The following is a 20,462-nucleotide window of genomic DNA, read 5'->3' as shown; positions in this document are numbered from 1 at the left end:
TCTCCCAGCACCCATTTAAGTCTTTCAGGGAGCGAAGTGGATTCTTGGGTGTGTCTGTCCTGAGTGGAGTGTGTGTGTTTGGGGGGGGTTGCACCCTTTTCAGCTTTCCACAGTCAGCTCACATGGGGTGACACAGTGAGCATGTGACCTTTCTTCACCTACGGACCCTATGGGGCCAGACAGTACCCATTCTCCTTTAAGGACCAGTTGAGGCCAGAGCCAGAAGGCATCCTCAGGACCCTGCAGCACAGCCACAGCCACTGATGGATAAAGACGCCCAGGCCTGGGGGCTAAGATGATTTCCCCCAGGTGACCCAGATGGAGTGACCGTTGACTGCTCCTGTGCGGTTGCTGCCTGAATGCAAATGTTGGCATTTCCATGTATCACTCTGCTCATCGTGATCTTACTTATTTGGACTCCAGGCAGAGCTGTGTCGCTCAATTCCCTTTGAATTTCTACTGTACTTTGTCTAGTGCCAGTCTTATGGCAAAGGTTGCAACATAGGACAGCTGACTGCCTGGGTATTTCTTCAGGTTGGTCGCAGCAAGGACTTTCTGGTTGATATTTAAGAAAAAAAAATTCAGCTTTTAGGTCTCATTTTAGAATCAGTCTTGGGGGTGGGGCTGGGGAGTCCAGCCTCTGGATACGCTGATCTAAATTCGAGTTGTCCTTTGCTACACCTTCAGTGAGGCCATGCTGCTCCTTTTCACCATGTGTACACTCAGTAACAGGTGAGTGCTGTGCCTGTGCCTCTTCCCAAACCCTGCTCCAAGTTCCAAAAGACCCAGCTGCTTCCTGTCTTAGGATGCCGTGTTGTGGTGGCAGCAAGGTTCATGTTCTCTCTCAATGCTTCTCAGCCTCAGGACTTTGGGGCAGAAATCTAGAGAACTCACCTTCAGTGTCACTTACTGCTCTTATTGTAGGCGGGAGATCAAGAGCTAAAATAGAAGATTAGACTTTGGGGAGTTAAAGGGTAAAATAATGCCCATTAAAATAATGCCCCTCCTTTTTTTCTTCCAAGTTCAGAACCAATTGAAAAGTAGCATGCAAAGATGTGTGGGCATTATTGTGAATAAGCTGATGGAAAGGCTTGGCTTCAGATCCAAGGCTAACGAGGCTTACTAATATGCACTACGGCCTCTCCATCCTGCCATGCCATGTAGGCCCTGGGTACCTGCCCAGGGGAAAGTTCGGCTCCACAGAGCAGATCACTATTTGAGATAGAAGGGCAAATTGCCATTTATTCCAGACTTTCAATCAATTAATTCCAGTAGAAGTCCCTTCATACGAACCATGACACTAGGAAAAAAGAGGGCCCCCCACCTATGTTGGAGCATCAGCATTCCTTCCGTCCTCCTACTAGTAGGACCACCATGAGCAATTTCAAGTTCACGTGCTGCTGAAATCCGCTGGGAGCAGGTTTCATTCAGGGGAGGAGGCTGTGACCCTAAGACCACTCCCCGATATTCCATGAGAGATGCAGAGCCAGAATCTAAATCCACATCCTGGGGAGCCCAAGGAGCCAGCAAGGCGGCCGCTGGCGACGGAGGAGCGTTCAGGCCCCACGTAAGGTCCATTCACATCCAGTCTTGATGTTCTCTTGGTTGGGAAACCCATTCACCCACAGTGCCAAAAACACAAACAACAGTAAAGATTTTAGAAGCCAAAAGTTTTCGAAAACTTGCTCAGCTGGAAGCTGAGTACCATTTTACTCTGTGCATGTAGCTGCTTCCATCATGAGATGGATGGAATTTTCCATTCCATGTAGCATTGCACTCCTGGAAATAATTCATTCCTGCCTTGGCTATACCATATATATACTGCCATTCTGTCTCTTTTTACATCCCCAAACTGACTTGTGCAAACAGACCCAAGATGGCAGAGTTTGTCAGTAAAACCATCTGAGACACAAAGTGTCTACTGGTGGCTCCTGTTTCTGAGTATAAGTATATATTCTAAAAGTTATTTGGTACGCAACGGTATGTAATTTTGTCTCTTGCTCAGATAACTAAACGTGGCCAGGATGATTATTATACCGCTAATTGGTAGGAATTATCGTCAGTCCATTTGAAGCAACTGACTCAATTATTTTCCAATAGCCAAAAAGGAGGAGGGGGCATTTCCAGCACGCACATCGGAAGCTGGGGAAATCAAGTGCTTTCCTCCCACGGACTGTGGACTGGAAGCCTCTCTTTGTTTGGACATCTTGCTCCATGGCCAGTGAGTTGGCAATGTCCTGATGCTGTCAGATATCTCTGGGCTCATTCCTCCAGGCACAGGGACAGACAAGCATGGCACAGAGCCAGACTGCCGGCCAAGCATAGCAAGGCAAATGGGAATCCACTGAATTCCCTTGGTTTCTTGGATGGAGGGAACTGTCACTTTTTTTTTTTTTTTAAACATAGAATGATTCAGCCAGGTGCGTTAGCTCATGCCTGTAATCCCAGCACTTTGTGAGTCCGAGGCAGGTGAATCACTTGAGGTCAGGAGTTTGAGACCAGCCCAGCCAACATGGTGAAACTCCGTCTTTACTAAAAATACAAAAATTAGCCGGGCATGGTGGTGAACACCTGTAGTCCCAGCTACTCGGGAGGCTGAGGCAGGAGAATCACTTGAACCCGGGAAGCAGAGGTTGCAATGAGCGCCACTGCACTCCAGCCTAGGTGACAGAGTGAGACTCTGTCTCAAACACACACACACAAACAACAACAGCAACGTAGACTGATTCACTTCCTGCATCATCATAAAGTATCTTAATTTTTTTGTGTTCAGACAACTATAGCTGTTCAAGTACTAAGTTTAGAGGCAGCCCCGGAGGAGGAATTCCCAGTGTCATCCTGCAGTCTGGGGCATGTGGCGAAAAGGCAGGGAGGAGCGAATACCCACGGCCAGCACTCATCTCTGTGGTCCCCTCTGCACTTCACTGAGGCTTTTGTTTCATTTGGACTCTACCTCCATGGTCTCCTATGCCAGGATTCTGGGCTGTTGCCCCAGGCTTCTGCCATGAGGGGTCAGGGAACAACTGTCCCAAGGCTTTTGCTGACCAAGTGCAGATTTTGGCTGCTGTTCTTGAAGTTTTTCTTGAAGAATGGCAGTGGCCTGGCTCTCTCCCACTCTCTCCTCCCCAAACACCAAGCTCAAAACAGCCTGCCAATATGTTGTTGCTATTTCCTAATTCCGTTTCCCGCCATAGGCTCTCCAGAGCTGACGCTGGGAGACAACGCAAGTTTGCCATCTAGGTAAGAGATGGCGGTTGCAATCTGTGGATACTGAAAGTGATATGTCAGTTTGTGACATTTTCTGTGAACTTCCCATTAGGACAGGCAAGGATTTAGTATTCTCATCTTAACACTTCTTATTTACAGTTTTAATTGAACTCATATTCAATGTGAATACTGCAACTGTAAATATTGTTCATTGTTGAACTAAGTATTTTCCTGTAGTATAATCATATAAACATGATTATCTTTCTTATACACTTGTTTAGTTTTTTTTGGGGGGGGGCATTAATAACTACCTTACTGTTTTTATCACAGCTTGTTTTTTTTTTTTTTTTTTTTTTGAGACAGAGTCTCACCCTGTCATCTAGGCTGGAGTGCAGTGGCACCATCTCGGCTCACTTCAACCTCCACCTCCTGGGTTCAAGCAATTCTTCTGCCCCAGCCTATCGAGTAGCTAGGATTACAGGGGCACACCATCACACCTGGCTAAGTTTTTATATTTTAGTAGAGACGGGGTTTCACCGCATTGCCCAGGCTGGTTGCAAACTCCTGAGCTCTGGCAATCCGCCTCCCTCAGGCTCCCAAAGTGCTGGGATTACAGGAGTGAGCCGCTGTGCCTGGCCAGCTTGGTGTTTTTACAAGCTGTCACTCATTCCTTCCCAACTATCCAAATCTCATAATATGTTTTCTATACAGCCGAATACACCAGGGCATTGATCAGTTCTATTCCTTTTTCCTCAGAACCTTTCCTTTCCTTGCTCAAATAGTCATTACTCAGGACATCCCCTTTTTTCTCTCCTATGTTGACCTGTTTCTGAATCCCAAGACTAATCTACCCTCTTCGAGAGCATATTTTTCAGTAGCTTCATGCAAAAGGGTGTAAGGGAGGCAAATGTTTGGAGAGAGAGAATATCTGACAAAATCTTTATTGTACCATTATACTTGATTGATAGTTTAGCTGGTAATAGAATTCTTATTTGACAAAAATTTCCGTTAGGATTTTGAAGAGATTCCTTTTTTAACTTCTAGTACCCATTAATGCTTTTAGAAGTCTGATGTCATTTTAACTTTCATAGTGTGACTTTTATTCTGCTTTTTTTTTTCCTGACAAGGATTTTAGTATTGCATATTCTTGGGTTCAGAAACTTCATGACAACCAGTATGAGTCTTATTCACTCATTTTGCTGGGTACTTAGTGAGTTCTTTCAAGCTGGAAACTCTAATCCCTCAGTCTTGTCAATTGTCTTGTATTCACTGTTTGATAATTTCCTTCTTTCCATTTTCCTCATTTTTCTCTTTCTAGACCTTCTTTTAGTCAGTTTCAGATATCCTATATTAATACTTTAATTTCTGATTTAAAAAATCTATATTCAATTTATTTGTCTTTTGGTCCTACTTTGTGAAAGCTTTCCTTGACTTCATCTTCCAACCCATAGTTATCTACTGCATTTTTAATTCCCTGGACTTCTTCTTTTATTTTTTAAATCAATATAAAAAACAATTATCATTTCATGGAAGCATACATTCTCTTGTTATTTGACTGCATTTTGGAGGACTTTTCTTCAAATTTTCTTCTGCTGAGTTCCTTTTCTCTCTCTTATTATTTAATTTTTGGGTCTCACTGTGTTGCCCAGGCTGTTCTAGAAGTCTTCTAGAAGTGATCATCAGCTTCTCCAAGTGCTGGGATCACAGGCTCTTATTTATTTTTGATCTTTTTAATTCACATGGGTCCCTAGCTTCATGTGTATAGCTGAGGGAGGCGTTGAGGCTGATTGAAGCTCTTCGTGGGTACATGGGACTTCCTGGCGACGGGCCCTCTCTTCAGAGCCGTCTGACAGCAGTCAGCTCTTCCACTGGAAAATCCTCGAGTGTCTTCTGTGGAGGGCTTCTCTCTGGAGTGGTTCAGTTTCTCCAGAAACGAATCTTCTAGTCTCCTCCCTGGGGGTATATATTTGGCTTCCATGGTACTAGAAGCCTAGCCAGGGAGGCTGGGGAGGTGAGTCTCACTGCTCAGGGGGTTGAGCTTTTCTTAGTCCCATCTTGTGCTTGGCATTTCCTCCACTCTGCTGTGTCCCCAGCTCCAGAGCCTTTCTGGTTGGATTTCTCCAGATGAAAAAAATGTCCTGCTGTTTCTTGGTTGGGGAGTGGGGCTGGGGGTTTGGCTGCAAAAGTCCCATAGAGGGAGGGGCCTGCTTTTACCCTGTGGCTCACTTGCATCCCACAGAGCCTGCTTGAACTGGGCCCTAGAGCCCGGCTGCCCGCTAGCACTGCCGGGGTGCCCCTGCCAGGAGGGACTGCGGCCTCTGCTTTGCGCCCTTTAGTGTCACTTCCCCAGCCATGTGTGCCTTTCCCAAATCTCATCTCTTCTCTGCTCCTGCCTCTTCGTTTGTTCCCTTGGTCTGTTGGTTCTCTGACTCTTCACTGGGCTTGGGGTAGGGAACAGGGACAACGTGTGTCCTATGGGGCAGCTGTTCCTGGGAATGGAGTGGACTTTGAGGCTGCACTAAGAGCGGGGATGGGAGGAACAGGAGCTCGGACTAAGGATGTCTTGTGACCTCACAGGATCCTCACACAGTGTGATGCCTCCCAGGAAGGCCACAGCTGTGCTCCTGGGGGTGACGCAGAGGAAGCTCTCCCTCCAGACCAGGAAAATACAAACTACTTAGAACTGAATGAAACTGAGCTTGGCTGGGCCTCACCACCATCTCACGTCAAGGAGTGGCAAGAGCAGACAGCGAGGCTCTGCATATTGGGGTGCTCTGGGTGGGGGTCACCAGAGAGGGGTGTAGACAATCCACTGGTACAGAAAAAAAATGCTAGAACTTCTATTTGTATGTATTTTATTTAAAAAAATCAGAAGCAACTCCAGGGACAGATGACAGGGGCCTCCCTGGGTCCCATTGACCCTGGGGTCCCAGCCCTGAGGGCAGACGGCTCGTAGCTCTCAAGTCCTGCTAGGCATTGCAGACTTGCACCGTGTGGGGCTCTCCCTGAGCTAATCCTTGCAAAACGTCCTCAAAACGGCAGCTGAAGAGTGACCTGAGGATGCCAAAGAGTGGCCCATTCCTCCTGCTCCTCCTCCTCCTCCCTCTGCTCAAGTCCACCACCGCCCTGCGGCTGGCAAGGCTGATATTCCAACACCTCGGGAGGCTCAAATACGTTAATATGCGTTTCCATCCACTTACGGCAGAGACAGACTTTGTCCCAGTGTAGAACAACAGCATAGAGCCTTTTGGGGGAGCATGCACACACAGCTTTTTTTCTCTTTATTCTTTGAACGGTTCTGCTGTTGCGTGAGCAGTGTCTACCTGGACATTGTGGGGACCAGGAACCATGGCCCAGCTGGCATGGAGACCTCCAAAGATGCTCAGGCCCCGGGTACATTGTTCCACAATTCAGGGGTGCAGGCAGCTGAGCCCAAAACCAAACCACAGCCTCTGCAAAGATGCGAGGAGCAAAACCCAGGCTTCGGGGCCTGGGGTCCAGTGGACACCGTCCTCAGAGCAGCACGTCCAGGAGCAGAGGAGACCGTGGGGAGCGGAAGCCAAGTCCAGGCTGCAGGGAGCCGCTGGGGGACACAACCTGAGGGTTCAGGGAGGGGCCGCGGGTCTCCAGCCTGTCCCCCCAGGGAACCCCTCCAGGGAAGGGAAGCACCCGCCTGGGACTGCCCTCCCACCCTCCATCCTCCCCACGAAGGGTATTTCTTGCCTCAGCATCCACGAGGGCGGGCACTGGTCCAGCCCTGTCCTCTGCAGGGAGGAACTCCCAGGACTGTGACGTCAGGTGGTGTTGAGAGAACAATGGATAGAAAAACACATAGACAGTGGCTTCTGGGATCTACAGGTGGAGAAATAAGTGAAGAAGCATCCGGAGAAAGCCGAAAGGAGCCATCAGCTTCCATGCCCTGCTGTCCCCACTGTCCCCAGGAGTGCAGCCTGGGTGTAGACATCTGGAATCCTAGATCTGAGGCTGGAGGAGGCAGTGTCTCATGCTGAGTGGCAGCACGTGGTGATAGTGGACAGCTGGGCTTCGGAGATCCCAGACTCTTGACAGGAAAACAACAGCTGAGCCTCCCTCTTGGCCCCAGGGCAACCTCTGCCAGCCTCCCTTCTGACCCAGAGCGACCTCCACTAGCCTCCCTCCTGACCCCAGGGGATCTCTGTCAGCCTCTCTCCTGGCCTGGGGGACCTCTGTCAGCCTCCGTCCTGGTCCAGAGAGACCCTCCACCAGCCTCCCTCCTGGCCCGGGGAGACCTCTGCCAGCCTCCCTCCTGGCCCAGGGGACCTCCGTCGGCCTCCCTCCTGGCCCCTGGGACCTCGGCCACCCTCACTCCTCCCGGCCCGGGGTACCTCGCTCAGCCTCACTCCTGGCCTGGGGGACCTCTGCTGGCCTCCCTTCTGGCCTGGGGGACTCAGTCCCAGCTCAGTCCCAGGGACAAGATGTCAGAGTCTTGTCCTGACATCCGTGTGTCCATTTTGAATTTGTAGAAGTGGTCACAGGCCTTTCTCCTCTATTCTGAATAGGGATGGACATTTTTCAGGCTCATCCTTCTGACACTTAGTGACCATGACCTGTCCCCCAGGGTGGGAGGCACACAGCCCACAGTCAGTTCACTGCACGCAGACACCAGGGCCGGAGGATGCCTTGACGACTCATGCAAATTCTCCAGATGGGAGAGGAAATCAGGGAACGTCCCAGACAAAAGAGAAAATAGTGGCAGGAAGTGGAAGTAGATCTCATTGGAGGGTGGCCAAGGCTTAGGGTGAGATGAGCCCTCATCACTGACCAGCTAACCTGAGAGCAACATGTCCTGTAAGTCCTCTGGCACAGAGATGGGAGATGTATTGGGCAGGACCACCAGGTTCAAGGGCTTGCTTGGCCACTATGGATGTGGAACCCGGTGAGGGGCCTGCCTCCCTGTTCCACTCCTCATCTGTAAAATGGGTCCATATCCACAGCGCTAAGCTCAGAAACCTGTTGCAGCCTGAAGTGAGCTGTGCATTGTATTAGTCCATTTTCACCCTGGTATAAAGAAATACTCAAGACTGAGTAATTTATACAGGAAAAAGGTTTAATTGACTCACGTTTCCAAATGGCTGGGGAGGCCTCGGGAAATTTACAGTCATGACAGAAGGCAAAGGGGAAGCAAGGACCCTCTTCACATGGCAGCAGGAGAGAAAGAAGAGAAAGCAAAGGGGAAACAGCCCCTTATAAAACCACCAGATCTCGTGAGAACTCCCTCAGTATCATGAGAACAGCATGGGGGAAACTGCCCCCATGAGCCAATCACCTCCCACCAGGCCCCTCCCTCAACACCTGGAGATTACAATTCCAGATGAGATTTGGGTGGGGACACAGAGCTGAAGCATATCACGCATTAAAGCACTTTGGGCAGGGCCTGACGTCTCTGTTCTCCGTGGTGTCTGCTGCTGGCACGAGTGAGGAGTGAAGCCGTGACCCAAAGCTGGGGATGGGGCCCCGTCACCTTCGCTGTGTGTCACTGGGTGAGCTCCTTAGCCTTTCTGAGGCTAATGCCACGTGCCCTGTGGGGTTCAGGAGGCAGTAGGGAAGGTCATGTATCTGGAAAGCTGCGCACAGGGGGCTGGCTGAATGGGGTGGGGCCTCAGGGCCGTGTGCTGTCATGTTTGGAACCTGATGGCATAGGACCGAGTAATCTTTCTCCTTGGTAGCCTGCTTGGGTTTCCTCTGGATAAAGAGCCAGAGGATAAAGACATCTGTCACTGGCTCGACAGAAACGAAACACAGATGTACGTGGTCCAAGCCACAGACGGTCCTGGGGCCCTGGCCCTGTCAGGCTGGACCCTGCGAAGCCCAGCCTGCCACGCTCTGTGCTGCCGGGAGGAGGTCGGGCCTTCAACCCTTGCTTCATTCTCTGTACCCTCAGGTTCCAGGAGGGACTCCCCTTCCCTCTGCCGGGCTCCAGCTTCAACAGGAGCGACAGCAGTGCGTGTCACACGCGGAATGAGCAGCCGTGGCTGGGGCATGGCGTGGACTCTCTTCGTCCTGCATCCCAGTTCCCTGGCTTCTCCCGGGCATAGAGGGGTCGCCTTCACCTCCCACCACCGGAGGGTGTGACCTGAAGGCCCCGGGAGACGGCGTGTGGCTCACCGGCCTCCCCATATCCAGGGGCTCACTTGGCCATGCTAGTGCGCCCAGGCGGGGCCGTGTTACCCTCATGTGCAGCAAATCCTAGTTCTCTCCTTCCCTCAGAGGAGTGGAGCTAATGCCAGCAGGCCAGCTTATTTCTACATTAGAAACAGAGCCATGTGTTCTTACTGGAGGCGCCCGGTGATACGGCAAGCCCAGAGGAGGGCACATAGGGGACAGGGACCTGGGGCGGGTCTCCCTGGGCTCTGGTGCGCATCCTGGGCACTGTAGGGCTCAGCAGTGGCCTGGCCTTCACCCACCACACATCTAGTTGTGGCAACCCAGACTGTCTCCAGACATGGCCACTTGTTCCCTGGGGCCAGGCCACCTGGCTGAGGACCCCTGGGGCAGAGGACTGGGCTGCTGGGAGCCTCTCCACGCAGGCAGTGTGGGGGCCTTGGCCACATGCCTCTGCCTGCACAGCCCTGCTGTGAGCGTCTGCAGCTGCTTCTCTGAGCCTTCCTTCCCCTGTCCGCCCATGGCCACCCGCGGGCTCTGGCGTTCTCTCTGCAGGTTCCTCAATGTGTTCAGTCAGGTTACAGTCCACGCTCACTGCCCTGGGAGACATTCTGCCCTCAATGTAACTAAGACTTGCTACACACCTCTCAGAAGCCCACCTTGTATGGATTTCAGCTTCTTTGGGGACACTTTGCCATCACTGCCACGTCCAGACCGTGTTGTCTTTCTGATACTCTCCTTCAACAATTCACGGACGCTTGCTGAGACTTGTCCATGTCATCGAAGGGCTTAGAGCTGGTGTTAATACTAGGGTCTATCTATTCTCAGCCTCCACTCTGCAGAGGACCCACCAGCCTCAGGATGCACAGGTGACTCCTCTGACATCACAGCCGTTCGAGGCCAGCTCTTATTCATAAAATCGAAGGCCTGGAATGAAGTCACGGTTCTCAACTCAGGACCCAGTCAGCAGATCCGCTCCCCAGAACTGCAGAAAACGCCCTGGTGGCCCCAAGGCCAGGGGGGCCCAGCGAAGACAGCTTTCTAGACTGTGCGTCTCTGTCGAGCCCACCAGCCTCTGCTAGAGTCTTCCAGGCCTGGAGGGCGCCTTCTCTCCAAGAGCAGCCTGTCCATTTTAGGACTGCACCTCTGGGACCTCTTGGTCCCTCTCACTGAGAAAGCGTGTGTTTTGCCCCACTCCAAATGCCTCAGAGGCCAGGAGCATGCAGAGCCGTCTTCGTTAGGCCTTAAGAAGTAACGGGAAATTCAGCACCGTCCGCAGCCTGCTGGGCCCCCCTCGGAGGGCTGGGCGCCGTTCTGTGGTACGTTTATTGTCCTTTCCGAGGGAGACCCCACACTTCTCCTTCCCCCAGGACTTGCTTCACACAGATGTATGGTGTTCGTTACATCTGAGACACTCTCGCTGCATCTCGGTTGCAGAGGCATGGAGAGGCGAGGGGCATGCCTTCGGGAGTAGACGGACAGGGTGTTATTTTCTCCTCTGGTGCTCTTCTCTGGCTTCTGGCGGACCCGCTTCATCGCAGGGCGCACCAGGAGACGACCTGTCATGAGATGCTGCTGCGTGCACAGCAGGCCCTGTGGCCCAGGGCCCTCTGCACCCCTGCTCACCAGGCTCCTGTGAGACATTTCCTGCCTATAGTCAAAGAGCTCTCTCTAGAGAAAAGAAAGTCCCCATTATTCAAGACTGCCCCAAACACCAGCCTTCTTTGCACAGCAAGTCGAAGAAGGAATAACTGTGCCATGAACAGCACCGGCCCAAGTCTGCAGGGCGAGGAAGAAGTCAGGACATAAGCAAAGACAAATATTACTAGAAACAGAACGAACTTGCAGGCTTCCCTTCAGATGATGATGACTGCAGGTGAAGAGGAAATCCTCTTCCATCGTCTCTTCCTGTTGGTGGAAGCTGCAAGTCACCTGACCTCACATGACAAGACAGTGTGACTCAGATCCAGCGTCTGCCATGAAGTTTGGTCTCAGGGCCCTGCTCATCAAGAAATGTTCTGGAAAAAGGTGGAAGTAGGTAGAGGGATGTGCTCTGAACCAGTGTGGCCAAAAGACATATGTTCACGGTGCATTCATCTGATTCAATTCTTGCCAAAGGCTTTTGTTATTTGAGAACATTATGACTAAACCAACAGAAAGGAAGGTGAGTAAGCAAACAGGAAAAACTGATGACGAACTGACAATCCATGTATTTATCCATCCATTTAAAGTAATTTGCTGAGCGCCTGCCTAGCTGCACTAGAAGCTCAGGGCCTGAAGATGAATGTGCAGAGGCTATGTGCAGGGGCGGGAGCTTACAGCTGGAATTAGAGATAAAGGAAAAGGCACCTGAGCCCTGTGACATGCAGGGGGGTCAGGGGAGGTGGGCCACATGTGGCCTCGTGGCCAGAGCCCCACCTGTCTCCCAGGACATTCTGAATATGGGGGAGAGACTGCGCCTTGGACAATCACTGCAAGTCCCGACCCTTTCACCAGAAAAGTCACTTGCGTCGTTTCCAGGCGTAGGTTAGGAACACCATGCTCTCTCATGGGCTGTGCGTTGCAACTCTGATATGAAAATGTCTTCTATCTCCTTCAACTGTGGCAGGAGCACAGGGGAAAGAGGGGCGCCGAGCCGGGGGGAAGCATGTGTGCGTGAGTTATGGCTCTATTTACAGATCAGTCTTGATAGCTCTGCAGATGTGCTGGGGCTCTGTGGAGCAGTGGAGGCGAGGACAGAGGTGGCCCTGCTCTGGGAGGTTCCTTCCTGAGGTTCCCCGACGGCTTCCTGCACAGGAAGGGCCCAACGCCGGCAGGACAGGCAAGGAGCCCAGATCAGCCTCGGAAAGCTCGGGCTCCAACCAGAACTCAATTTGGAAATTAAAAAACAAACCTTGACTTTGTGTTGGGTTTTTATTCTTCCACTTGAAAAGTTATTTGAAGCGTAACGTGAGATCCTGGAGAGGACTGAAATGGCACTGTCACTGAGGGCTGGTCCTAGGTTCATGTTTATCCTGGTTATAAATTGTCTTTTTATGAAGTTGAAAGCCATGTTGAAATTAGGTCATTTTAAAAGAATTTATTAAAAGGTATTGAAAATGCAGAGCCATGGAGGAAGTAAATGATTCTTTGCCTGGGAGATTTAGAACGGATTTATTTAATTCTGGTAATGGGCTTTGTGACCACGGCTGTCTTCTGTCTCTGGCTGGTGAGCTCTTTAGGGGGGCATCCTTCGAGTCCAGCTGAGAGAAAAGCAGTCGTGTCCTGTGCGCAGGGTGCAGGCATTTGGGTGGAAGGTTCTTGCCCTCATGCTTACTCCTCAAGCATGAGGTTCAAGACCCACCTCTGCCTTGTCGATTTTACAGATCCAGAGTCCAAGAAAGCCAAGAGTCATCGACGTGTCCTGGCCTGTAATGGGCTGGGTCCCTTTGTTTTCTCACCAGAGGGTTTCAGGGTCCAGACGCGGGGCCCGGATTCTAGAGGCTCGCATGCTAAACCTTCAGCAGATACCTCCTTCATCCAGTGAAGACCAGCACGTCCAGCCTGGTATTTCAAAGCTGGCTTCATAATGCTGATCTCTCATTTCCATCTTCAGGATATTTCTTACAAAGTGTTTTTTCCATCTTGTTGGGTTTGCAAAGGATGCCCTGTGGAGGTGCAGCTGAAGGTGGGGGGCAACGGAAGCCAGACTGAATCTCGCCTGCTGCCCCAGGCCCACCCCTCCCACCCGCCTGGGTTTCCACGGTATTTATTTAATGGGTTGCTTTCTCGTGGTGATGAAAAATCATCCCACTATGGGAATCCTGAGTTCCAGTCATGAAAATCGCCAAGGTGACCATGGAAAGGAGGCCAGCAGGCATGCGCTACCTCTCAGGGAGAATGCCAGGCCCCGGGCCACTCCCATCCCAGAGGGAGCAGCAGCGACCACCCTGGACCTGGACACAGCCAGCCAGGGCCACGGCCTCAGGCCACGGCCACGACCACGCAGAGCTCACAGACGCACACCAGCCTGCAGACCTGGGGGCCCTCCGCGGCCTGTTTCTCTGCCCTTTCTTTATCTCCAATTATAAAGCAGCGCCAGGTTTTCTTGTCAGCCTTCGCCATGTCTCCAAATGGCTTTTCGGTGTCAGGCCCATCAGGAAATTAACTCATCATGCCGTGACAGCTGCTAATTTTTTCCCCTTACATGTCAGATGGATCGCCTGCTGAAGCTAATAATGAATCACCCATCCCTGATTAGAAGGTGCTTCCGAAACGTATAACTGCCATCCGAGAGAACTTTTTTCTTCATGTAAAATGATATCACCCTAGAGGAGTAGAAAACGAATTGTATTCTTCAACAAGATGGAACAGGAGGAGGTTGCTTAAGTGAGCTGTGTGCTCTCTTAAATTATGGGCTAATATTAAACAGTAAAAGAAGTGAAAACTTACAGCTTTTTTAGTTTGCTAAATGAATGACCTTTCTTGTTCCCTAAATCTCTTACTAGAACCAGCTCTGGGTTAGAAATCCAAGCTGGTTCGTGGATGCTTTCCTTATGCCATCATTTCATCTTTTGTTCAGGAAAAAGAAGTTTGGTAGTACGGAGACACAAATGCCACGTGGGGAGCAGCCCCTTGCTTCTTATAGCGGAGGTGGGCGGGGGCTGCCTGGCCCTGCGGAGGCCTCGCTGTGCCCCACAAGGGGATCGGGTAGAGACGACCGGGACTTGGGTAGAGATGACCAGGATTCCTCCCCATCCAACTCCTAGACTTTTGATGAGGTTTGGTTGACTGAACTTTCCCATCTGTGCACTTCCTTGTAAAATCTAGTTTCAGCAAGAACCCTGCCAAATCGGTTCAGCCAGAAATCCTGGCGAGAACCCTAACCTTAACCCTCCATGTCTGCTCACCCTTGAGATCTAACCAGGTTCCTCAGCCTATCACGCCCCCTCCACCTCAGGTGGAATCTGATGGCCCTGGCCTGGCTTCAGCAAGAATCCAGTCCTGTGGGTTTGGGCAGAATCCCCTTCCCCCTTGCGACCTTTTAGTCATCTTCCATCCATCAGTGCCTGCTCCCACTTCTTGGCTGTAAACCTTCGCTTGCTACTGTATTCAGAACTGAGCCCAGTTCTGTGTCCAGGTCTTTTCCCCCCTGCCATTTTCCTGAATAAAATCTGGGTTTCACCTTTCCAACTACTGTCCAGCTCTGGTTTTTCTGCGATACTCCGGGGTTCCATTTCTGAACAGAGCTTATAAATGGCAGTGGGGCTTCCAGCACCGCCCTGACAGAACCTTGTAAATGGCAGTGGGGCCTCCAGCGCTGCCGACAGAACCTTGTAAATGGCAGCGGAGCTTCCAGTGCTGCACTGACAGAACCTGGGCACATTCACCTGGTTCTTCAAAGCAAACCATGTAGCGAAAAGGATCTCCATATCAGGTGATGCGAGCTTGCCTGCTTATTCCGCGGTGCATGGGACATATTTTAGGAGAGCATCTTCCCCTGCTCCTTCCACGTCAACTGCTTGGTAGGCCTGGGGCATCCCAGAATGATGCATGTTTGAGCCTATTTCATGAATGTGACCTCACGTGGCTACAACTTCCTTTGTATGGAAACTGCTCTCTTGCGTTGTTACTCTCCAGCATATACAGAGAGCACTGCTCGACTCCCGCCATGGAAGCTGAGGTATGAACCATTTCTATCTGCTGCCTTGGGCGGTCTGGTCTTCCTTGCATGCCAGACGTCCTTGAGGCTCCATCGTTTAATTGGCTGCAGCTTAATACCAAAGTGGCCTTTCTGGATTAGTCTCCAAGTAAATATTTCAATTGCCTTTTTTTTTTTTTTTTTTAAAGAAACTTTAAAGTTCTGTCATATACTCTGGCAAAAATCACAAGGAAAGTTACAAGCTTCTTGTCTTTTTTATAGACAATCCACGCCACAATGAATGTCCCTTGCTCACAAAACCTGCTATGCCTCATTATTCTGAGGCACACATTTGTGTATGTGCTTCTCAAACCCCCTTACATTCCAATAGTTGTGTAATGAGAGAGAAAAGAGAGGTAACATTAACCTAGCTCTATGGGTAATTACAGGATACAATGGCTTAGTGAAGCCTCCACAATCCTTCTGAGCCTAGAAACACCTTCTGTACAATTTTTTTTTATGCAAAGGCCTGCTCTTTTCATTGTGCATACAACGTGATTGCTGGTTTGACACTGCAGGCTACACTGGTTTTATGAAGGATTAAATGCCACCTGAGACATATTTATCCTAAATAAATCACCAACGGTAAACTGCAGCATGTCAGTGTCAACACCCTGGACTGCAGCAGAAAGGTTAGCCATACAGGACTACGCACGGTTAGGAATTAGCATCCGAGCCGAGGACCGTGTGCTACCGCTAACGGGAGGAGTGATCAAGAAGAAATATTTCCACTGAAAAACATCCCCCCCACCTTTTTTTTTTTTTTTTTTTTTTTAACATGTATGAGAAGCCTGGCGAGGGCCATCACTTTGTAAAGGTCACCTTGATCCTGTCACTGTTTGCTGAAGACAGTGTTTAAGAAGCCCTGAATAGCCCTGCCATTGTTAAGAAACATGAGGAAGTCATACTCAGCTAATTATGGATCTCAGTGTCAGCCTTGAAATTTTACCTTCAGTTCTCATTTTTTTGGAGGGGTGGCTGTCTAAAGGGAGGTGGCCCTAGAGTGGACAGAGCTCAGCAGTGAGAAGGGTGCTAGGAAGAGGCCGGTTCCACTTCTGAACTGGCCAAAGCGTGAGCTGGTCTCCATGTTCTCTCAGGAAAAGGTTTTAAACGGCGCTCGTATTTAAACAAAAAAGGTACCATTCTCCTTTCCTCTCATGTCTGCTCTTCTCAATTTCTAGATGCTATCCATGATAGAATATGTTATTGTCACCAGAATGCATCTGGGCCATTTGCCAGACGCTGAGAAACAGTATCGGGCTGCAGGGGACGCGCGGCAGCGCTCCATGGCGTCTGGAGGCCACGAAGGAGGGGGAAGCCAGCAGCCACGAGCGCCGGGGTGCCCCTCAGTTGCCACAGCTGCCCACCACTGGCTGCTGAAAATAACATGCCATAATGATCTTTTAATGCCATAATTTTATTTCAAAGAAAACAGAAAGAGAACAAAAACAACCCTTGCATTTGAGGGAGGAGATTATTTTACAGTTTTGGAAAACAGTAAGAGCAACTGTATCAGGAAACAAACGACTGCGACAGAAACTCGCATCTGACAGTTGCAGTGAATCCACAAGGAAACACAGACCATGCTGGCGGCCACCGCAGGGCCACAGGGCACAGTCTCCATGTGTCAACGTTTAATGTCAGCATTTTCAAATGGACAGAAATCACGAAGAAATCCTGCAAAAATGATATCAATATGAACAAACCCTTGTTATAAAAAGCAAAATATTGATACGAACAATATCTTCCAGAGTGTGCATTTCACATATAGGCTTTATTGTATGAAACTAAGTCACAATTAGAAGCGCTGGCTATCTTCACCAACATATATTTTAACTGAATATAAACTTCAAGGCTTTTCTTAATCATAGGCTTAAGAGGATTTCTTTTATGCAGAATGTGACCAGAGCAACGAATACACCTAAACTGTGTGAAGATGGGAAATTTATACATGAAATGAGCTAGCAGGCTTCCTTTGGTCTGGGGACACTGTTATTCTAAAATTAAAAAAAAAAAAATGATGGAAGTAGACTGCTTCGAGACGGTAACACTTGTAGCTGCAATTTTTAGCCCAGTAGAGAATGAAATGTAAAGGCAGCTACATGCTGACTGCACGAGCAGGCGCACCCCAAGCCACGAGGGGGATCTTCACCACTTTCCCCACGGCCATGACCTCCATGATAACTGAAACGGAAAACACCTGTGAGAGAAAAACCTGCGGACAACACTTGGCTTCTCTTCAGCACAATGGCCAGGACAAAGGGGGAGGCCACTGACTGAAGGGCCCCAGTGGACCAGAGCTCCCTGTGCGGCCTGCGCCCGGCCCTCCCATGCACCCGGCAGCCTGCTCCCCGAGGCCCCACCCACGGTACCCTCTGTGGACGCCTGGCTAGTGGCCGGTGTGACTCTCGCTGGAAGTGCACGCTCAGGACTCATGGGAGCCTCGTCCTCACGGTTTTGAAGGTTTCAGATGAAGCTCAGGGAACACAGCCCCCCACCGAAGCTGGACATACCCAACCTGCCCTGTGCTGAGTAAAGGTGCTGCGCGTCTCACGCTTCCTGGAGTTCGCTGCTTTCTCTTTGGCTCTGAATTGCTGCTGCGGCCGGGGAGCCCTCCTGGGTGTAGATGACCACGCTGGCCAGCTGCTCTGCCCTGCTTGGGGCCCCGGCCTCTGTGCCCAGCGTGGCCCCGGCCTGCAGGAGTTCCTGCGAGTCTGCAGTCTCCAGCACGGTGTGGGAGTACAGACCCGGCTCGTCCTGCACCCCTGGGGGCAGCTCTGTCACGATGTAGTGTGTGGCACCCTCGGAGAAGCCGCCACTGGACTCCTGCACCATGGCCTGGACCAGCTCCTCCGTCACGATGATCTGCGAGATCTCCCCGTCGGACTCCACCAGATCCATGTGCTCGCCCTGCGCCTCCTGCATGATGATCTGGGCACCCTCCCCGGCCACCATGTGGACGGCACCCTCCTCGCTCACCACCACCTGGGTGACACCGTCCTTGACCAACTGGCCGGCCGTGGTCGTGTCACACACAGCAAACTGGAGGACGCCCTGGACCATCTTCTTGAAAGCCACCTGTGCCCGCTCCTGAGAGGCCATGGCTGCTGAGGGATGCACCACCTGGGTGAGCACCTCCACGGCAGCCGGGCTCTCCTGGGCCTGTGGGAACATCTGGATCTCGGGGGTCTCAGGGTCGGCAGCCACATGGGAGACCTCCTGGCCGGGCAGCTGGATCAGCACGTCTTTGGGGCCAGGCCTGCCTTGCTCCTCGGGTCCAGCCCTGCCCTCCACCTCTCCTAATTCAGTGACCGCACAGAGCAACGCATCCAGGGCTGAGGATGCCTCGGGGGGAGCGACTCCAGCCTCCGAGAGGTTTAAAATCTCTTGCTTGGTCACCTGTTGTATCACAGTGCCACCTGGACTGAGGGACTCATCCATGCCGTGGCCTTCCATGGAGCCTCCCACGACGACCACCTGGGTGGCTCCATCAGCCAGCTGCTCGGGAAGGATGGGCCCGGGCACCACGCTGCCTACGTGTGCCCCGCTCTGACTCGTGGTGATGACCTGGCCATCCTCTGTGATGTGTACCACCCGGGCCACCTGGCCGGCCATGGCCAGCGTCTGCAGCGTGGCGGCGGCCGTCTCCTCCACAGAGGGGTCCAGGGCAAACTCCCCGTCGTAGCCCTGGAAGATGATGACCTGCTGCACCTGCTCGGGGGGCGGCGCTGGCCTCCTGCTGCTTCTGAGGGGTTTCTCCTTGACAAGGGGCTCTTCTGCCAGGGCTGCCGCGGTGAAGGGGCTGTCTGTCTCCACAAAGGTGGCTCCTTGTCCCTTCAGACGGCACTCGTAGGACTTGGAAACAATGCCTAAGGGAGACAGGGACCAGTTAGAGCCTGGAGAAAGGACTCGTAGGCGTACAAGTAAGACCCTTCTTCTGTAGAAGCGCTAAGCTCTCAGCAGAGACACCATGACCCCCTATTCCAAACTCTGAAGAGCTCTCTACAGTGCAAGCTTCAGCGGGGCCAGAGGCCTCCACGGGCATCTGCAGGCAGGCTCTAGGCTCAAGGGCACACACAGTTAATGCTGGGAGTGCACCTCCCCAGGGTGAGCTGCCCAATACAACTCTTTGCAGGGGTGAGTGCCTCTCCAGTGCCCAGGGAAGGAGGCTGGATACCTCCCCCTACCACCATCATTTCTCTTGTAACAATGCATTCGGTCACGGGTGCTAAGTAAAGTTCAACAAACAGCCAGCAGCAGTATCTCCTAACCCAAAGGAAAATATTTTTTTAATGACCAAATATTATATATGGTATATTTGTTTATTCAGCAAAAAGAATGAAAGCCTTGCATATTAAATTTTTAAAAATGTCATCAATAAACACAGCTGTAAAAGTTTAATACAATAAATATTTATTGAACATCGACGTTTCAGGCGCTCAACCCAGGCAGGCGGCCTGTGTGGTCATGTGAGTCGCCGTGTCCTGGCAGCATGCAGGGCGCTCTGCAGGGTAATGGGCACCCGCAGACACGGGGTTCTGGCCACTCAGGGGCTGAGAGGGGAGTCTATACTGCAGAACTGGGTGGTGGGCTTCGAGGGGCCAGACTCGGCCTTTCTCCTCTCTGTCCATCTTCCGGACAGTGCCTGGGATGGAACAAGTAATCAACAAAGATGTGTTTGCTGAATGTCTTGGATACAATGTAAGGTGACAAGTACCGCACAGAGACAAAGAAGCCATACATTCAGGAAAGAATATTCAGGGAAAGATGGAAAAAAGAAACAACATTGTAGCCCTGTCTTCGGGACAAGATTCAAGCCGTCTCCTGCGGGCTGGGAGGAGAAGTCCCAGACAGAAGCAGCGAGGCCCAGGCAGAGGCAGGAAGGCCTCGGGGCAGTGGAAGGCTCGGGCTGTCAGGAGAATAGGTTGCTCATCTCAGAGCAGGTTGCCCAAGGCTTCCTCCACCCTGCGCTAAGGTACCTGGGCTACGGGCTGCAGAGAGGAGCAGCGTGCTGAATGTTTTTAGCAGGAAAACTACAGCACTGTAACGGAGGGTAAGAAATTTTGATCTGAAGCACCAGCCCCAAATGCCTTAGTGAAAACACTGTGTGTAGAAGATACCATAAGCCCCTTGGTGCCCAGGCAGAGGCAATAAGGGGAGACCAGGAGAGAAAAGAGGGGCCGAGCAGGGACGAGAGTGAGGAGGGGAGAGCTGGAGCTGGGCACATCCCCTGGTCTGGGGCCATCTTGTGCCCTTCACCGTCTGCCCTTGTCAACGGGATACCCAGGGCAGGCGGGCAGGGCACAGGGCTCAGGTGGGCAGCAGGATTCTGAAAGGCCTGGGCTGCTGCAGGAGCGCTGAGCCCATCTCAGAGCTCTCGGGCCAGGGGCTTCGGCTGCCATCTGCGCTGTACAAGGAAAACTCGGGCATGGTA

General features: G+C 51.5%; 1 protein-coding gene across 1 annotated transcript in view; it reads right to left on the bottom strand.

The window, feature by feature from the left end:
- Positions 1–16,427: 16,427 nt before the first annotated feature.
- Positions 16,428–20,462, bottom strand: part of ZNF407 (zinc finger protein 407) — a 478,257-nt gene continuing 474,222 nt past the window's right edge. The window contains 1 exon segment of the mRNA XM_017866127.1: positions 16,428–18,897. Coding sequence (XP_017721616.1) covers positions 17,579–18,897 — 1,319 coding nt within the window. The 3' untranslated portion in view covers positions 16,428–17,578.

The sequence above is a fragment of the Rhinopithecus bieti genome, unplaced genomic scaffold (assembly GCF_001698545.2).
Source record: "Rhinopithecus bieti isolate Rb0 unplaced genomic scaffold, ASM169854v2 scaffold_84002, whole genome shotgun sequence".
In the NCBI taxonomy this organism is placed as follows: Eukaryota; Metazoa; Chordata; class Mammalia; order Primates; family Cercopithecidae; genus Rhinopithecus; species Rhinopithecus bieti.
The sequence above is the reverse complement of the archived record's forward strand: the minus strand, read 5'-3'. Positions and strand labels throughout refer to the sequence as shown.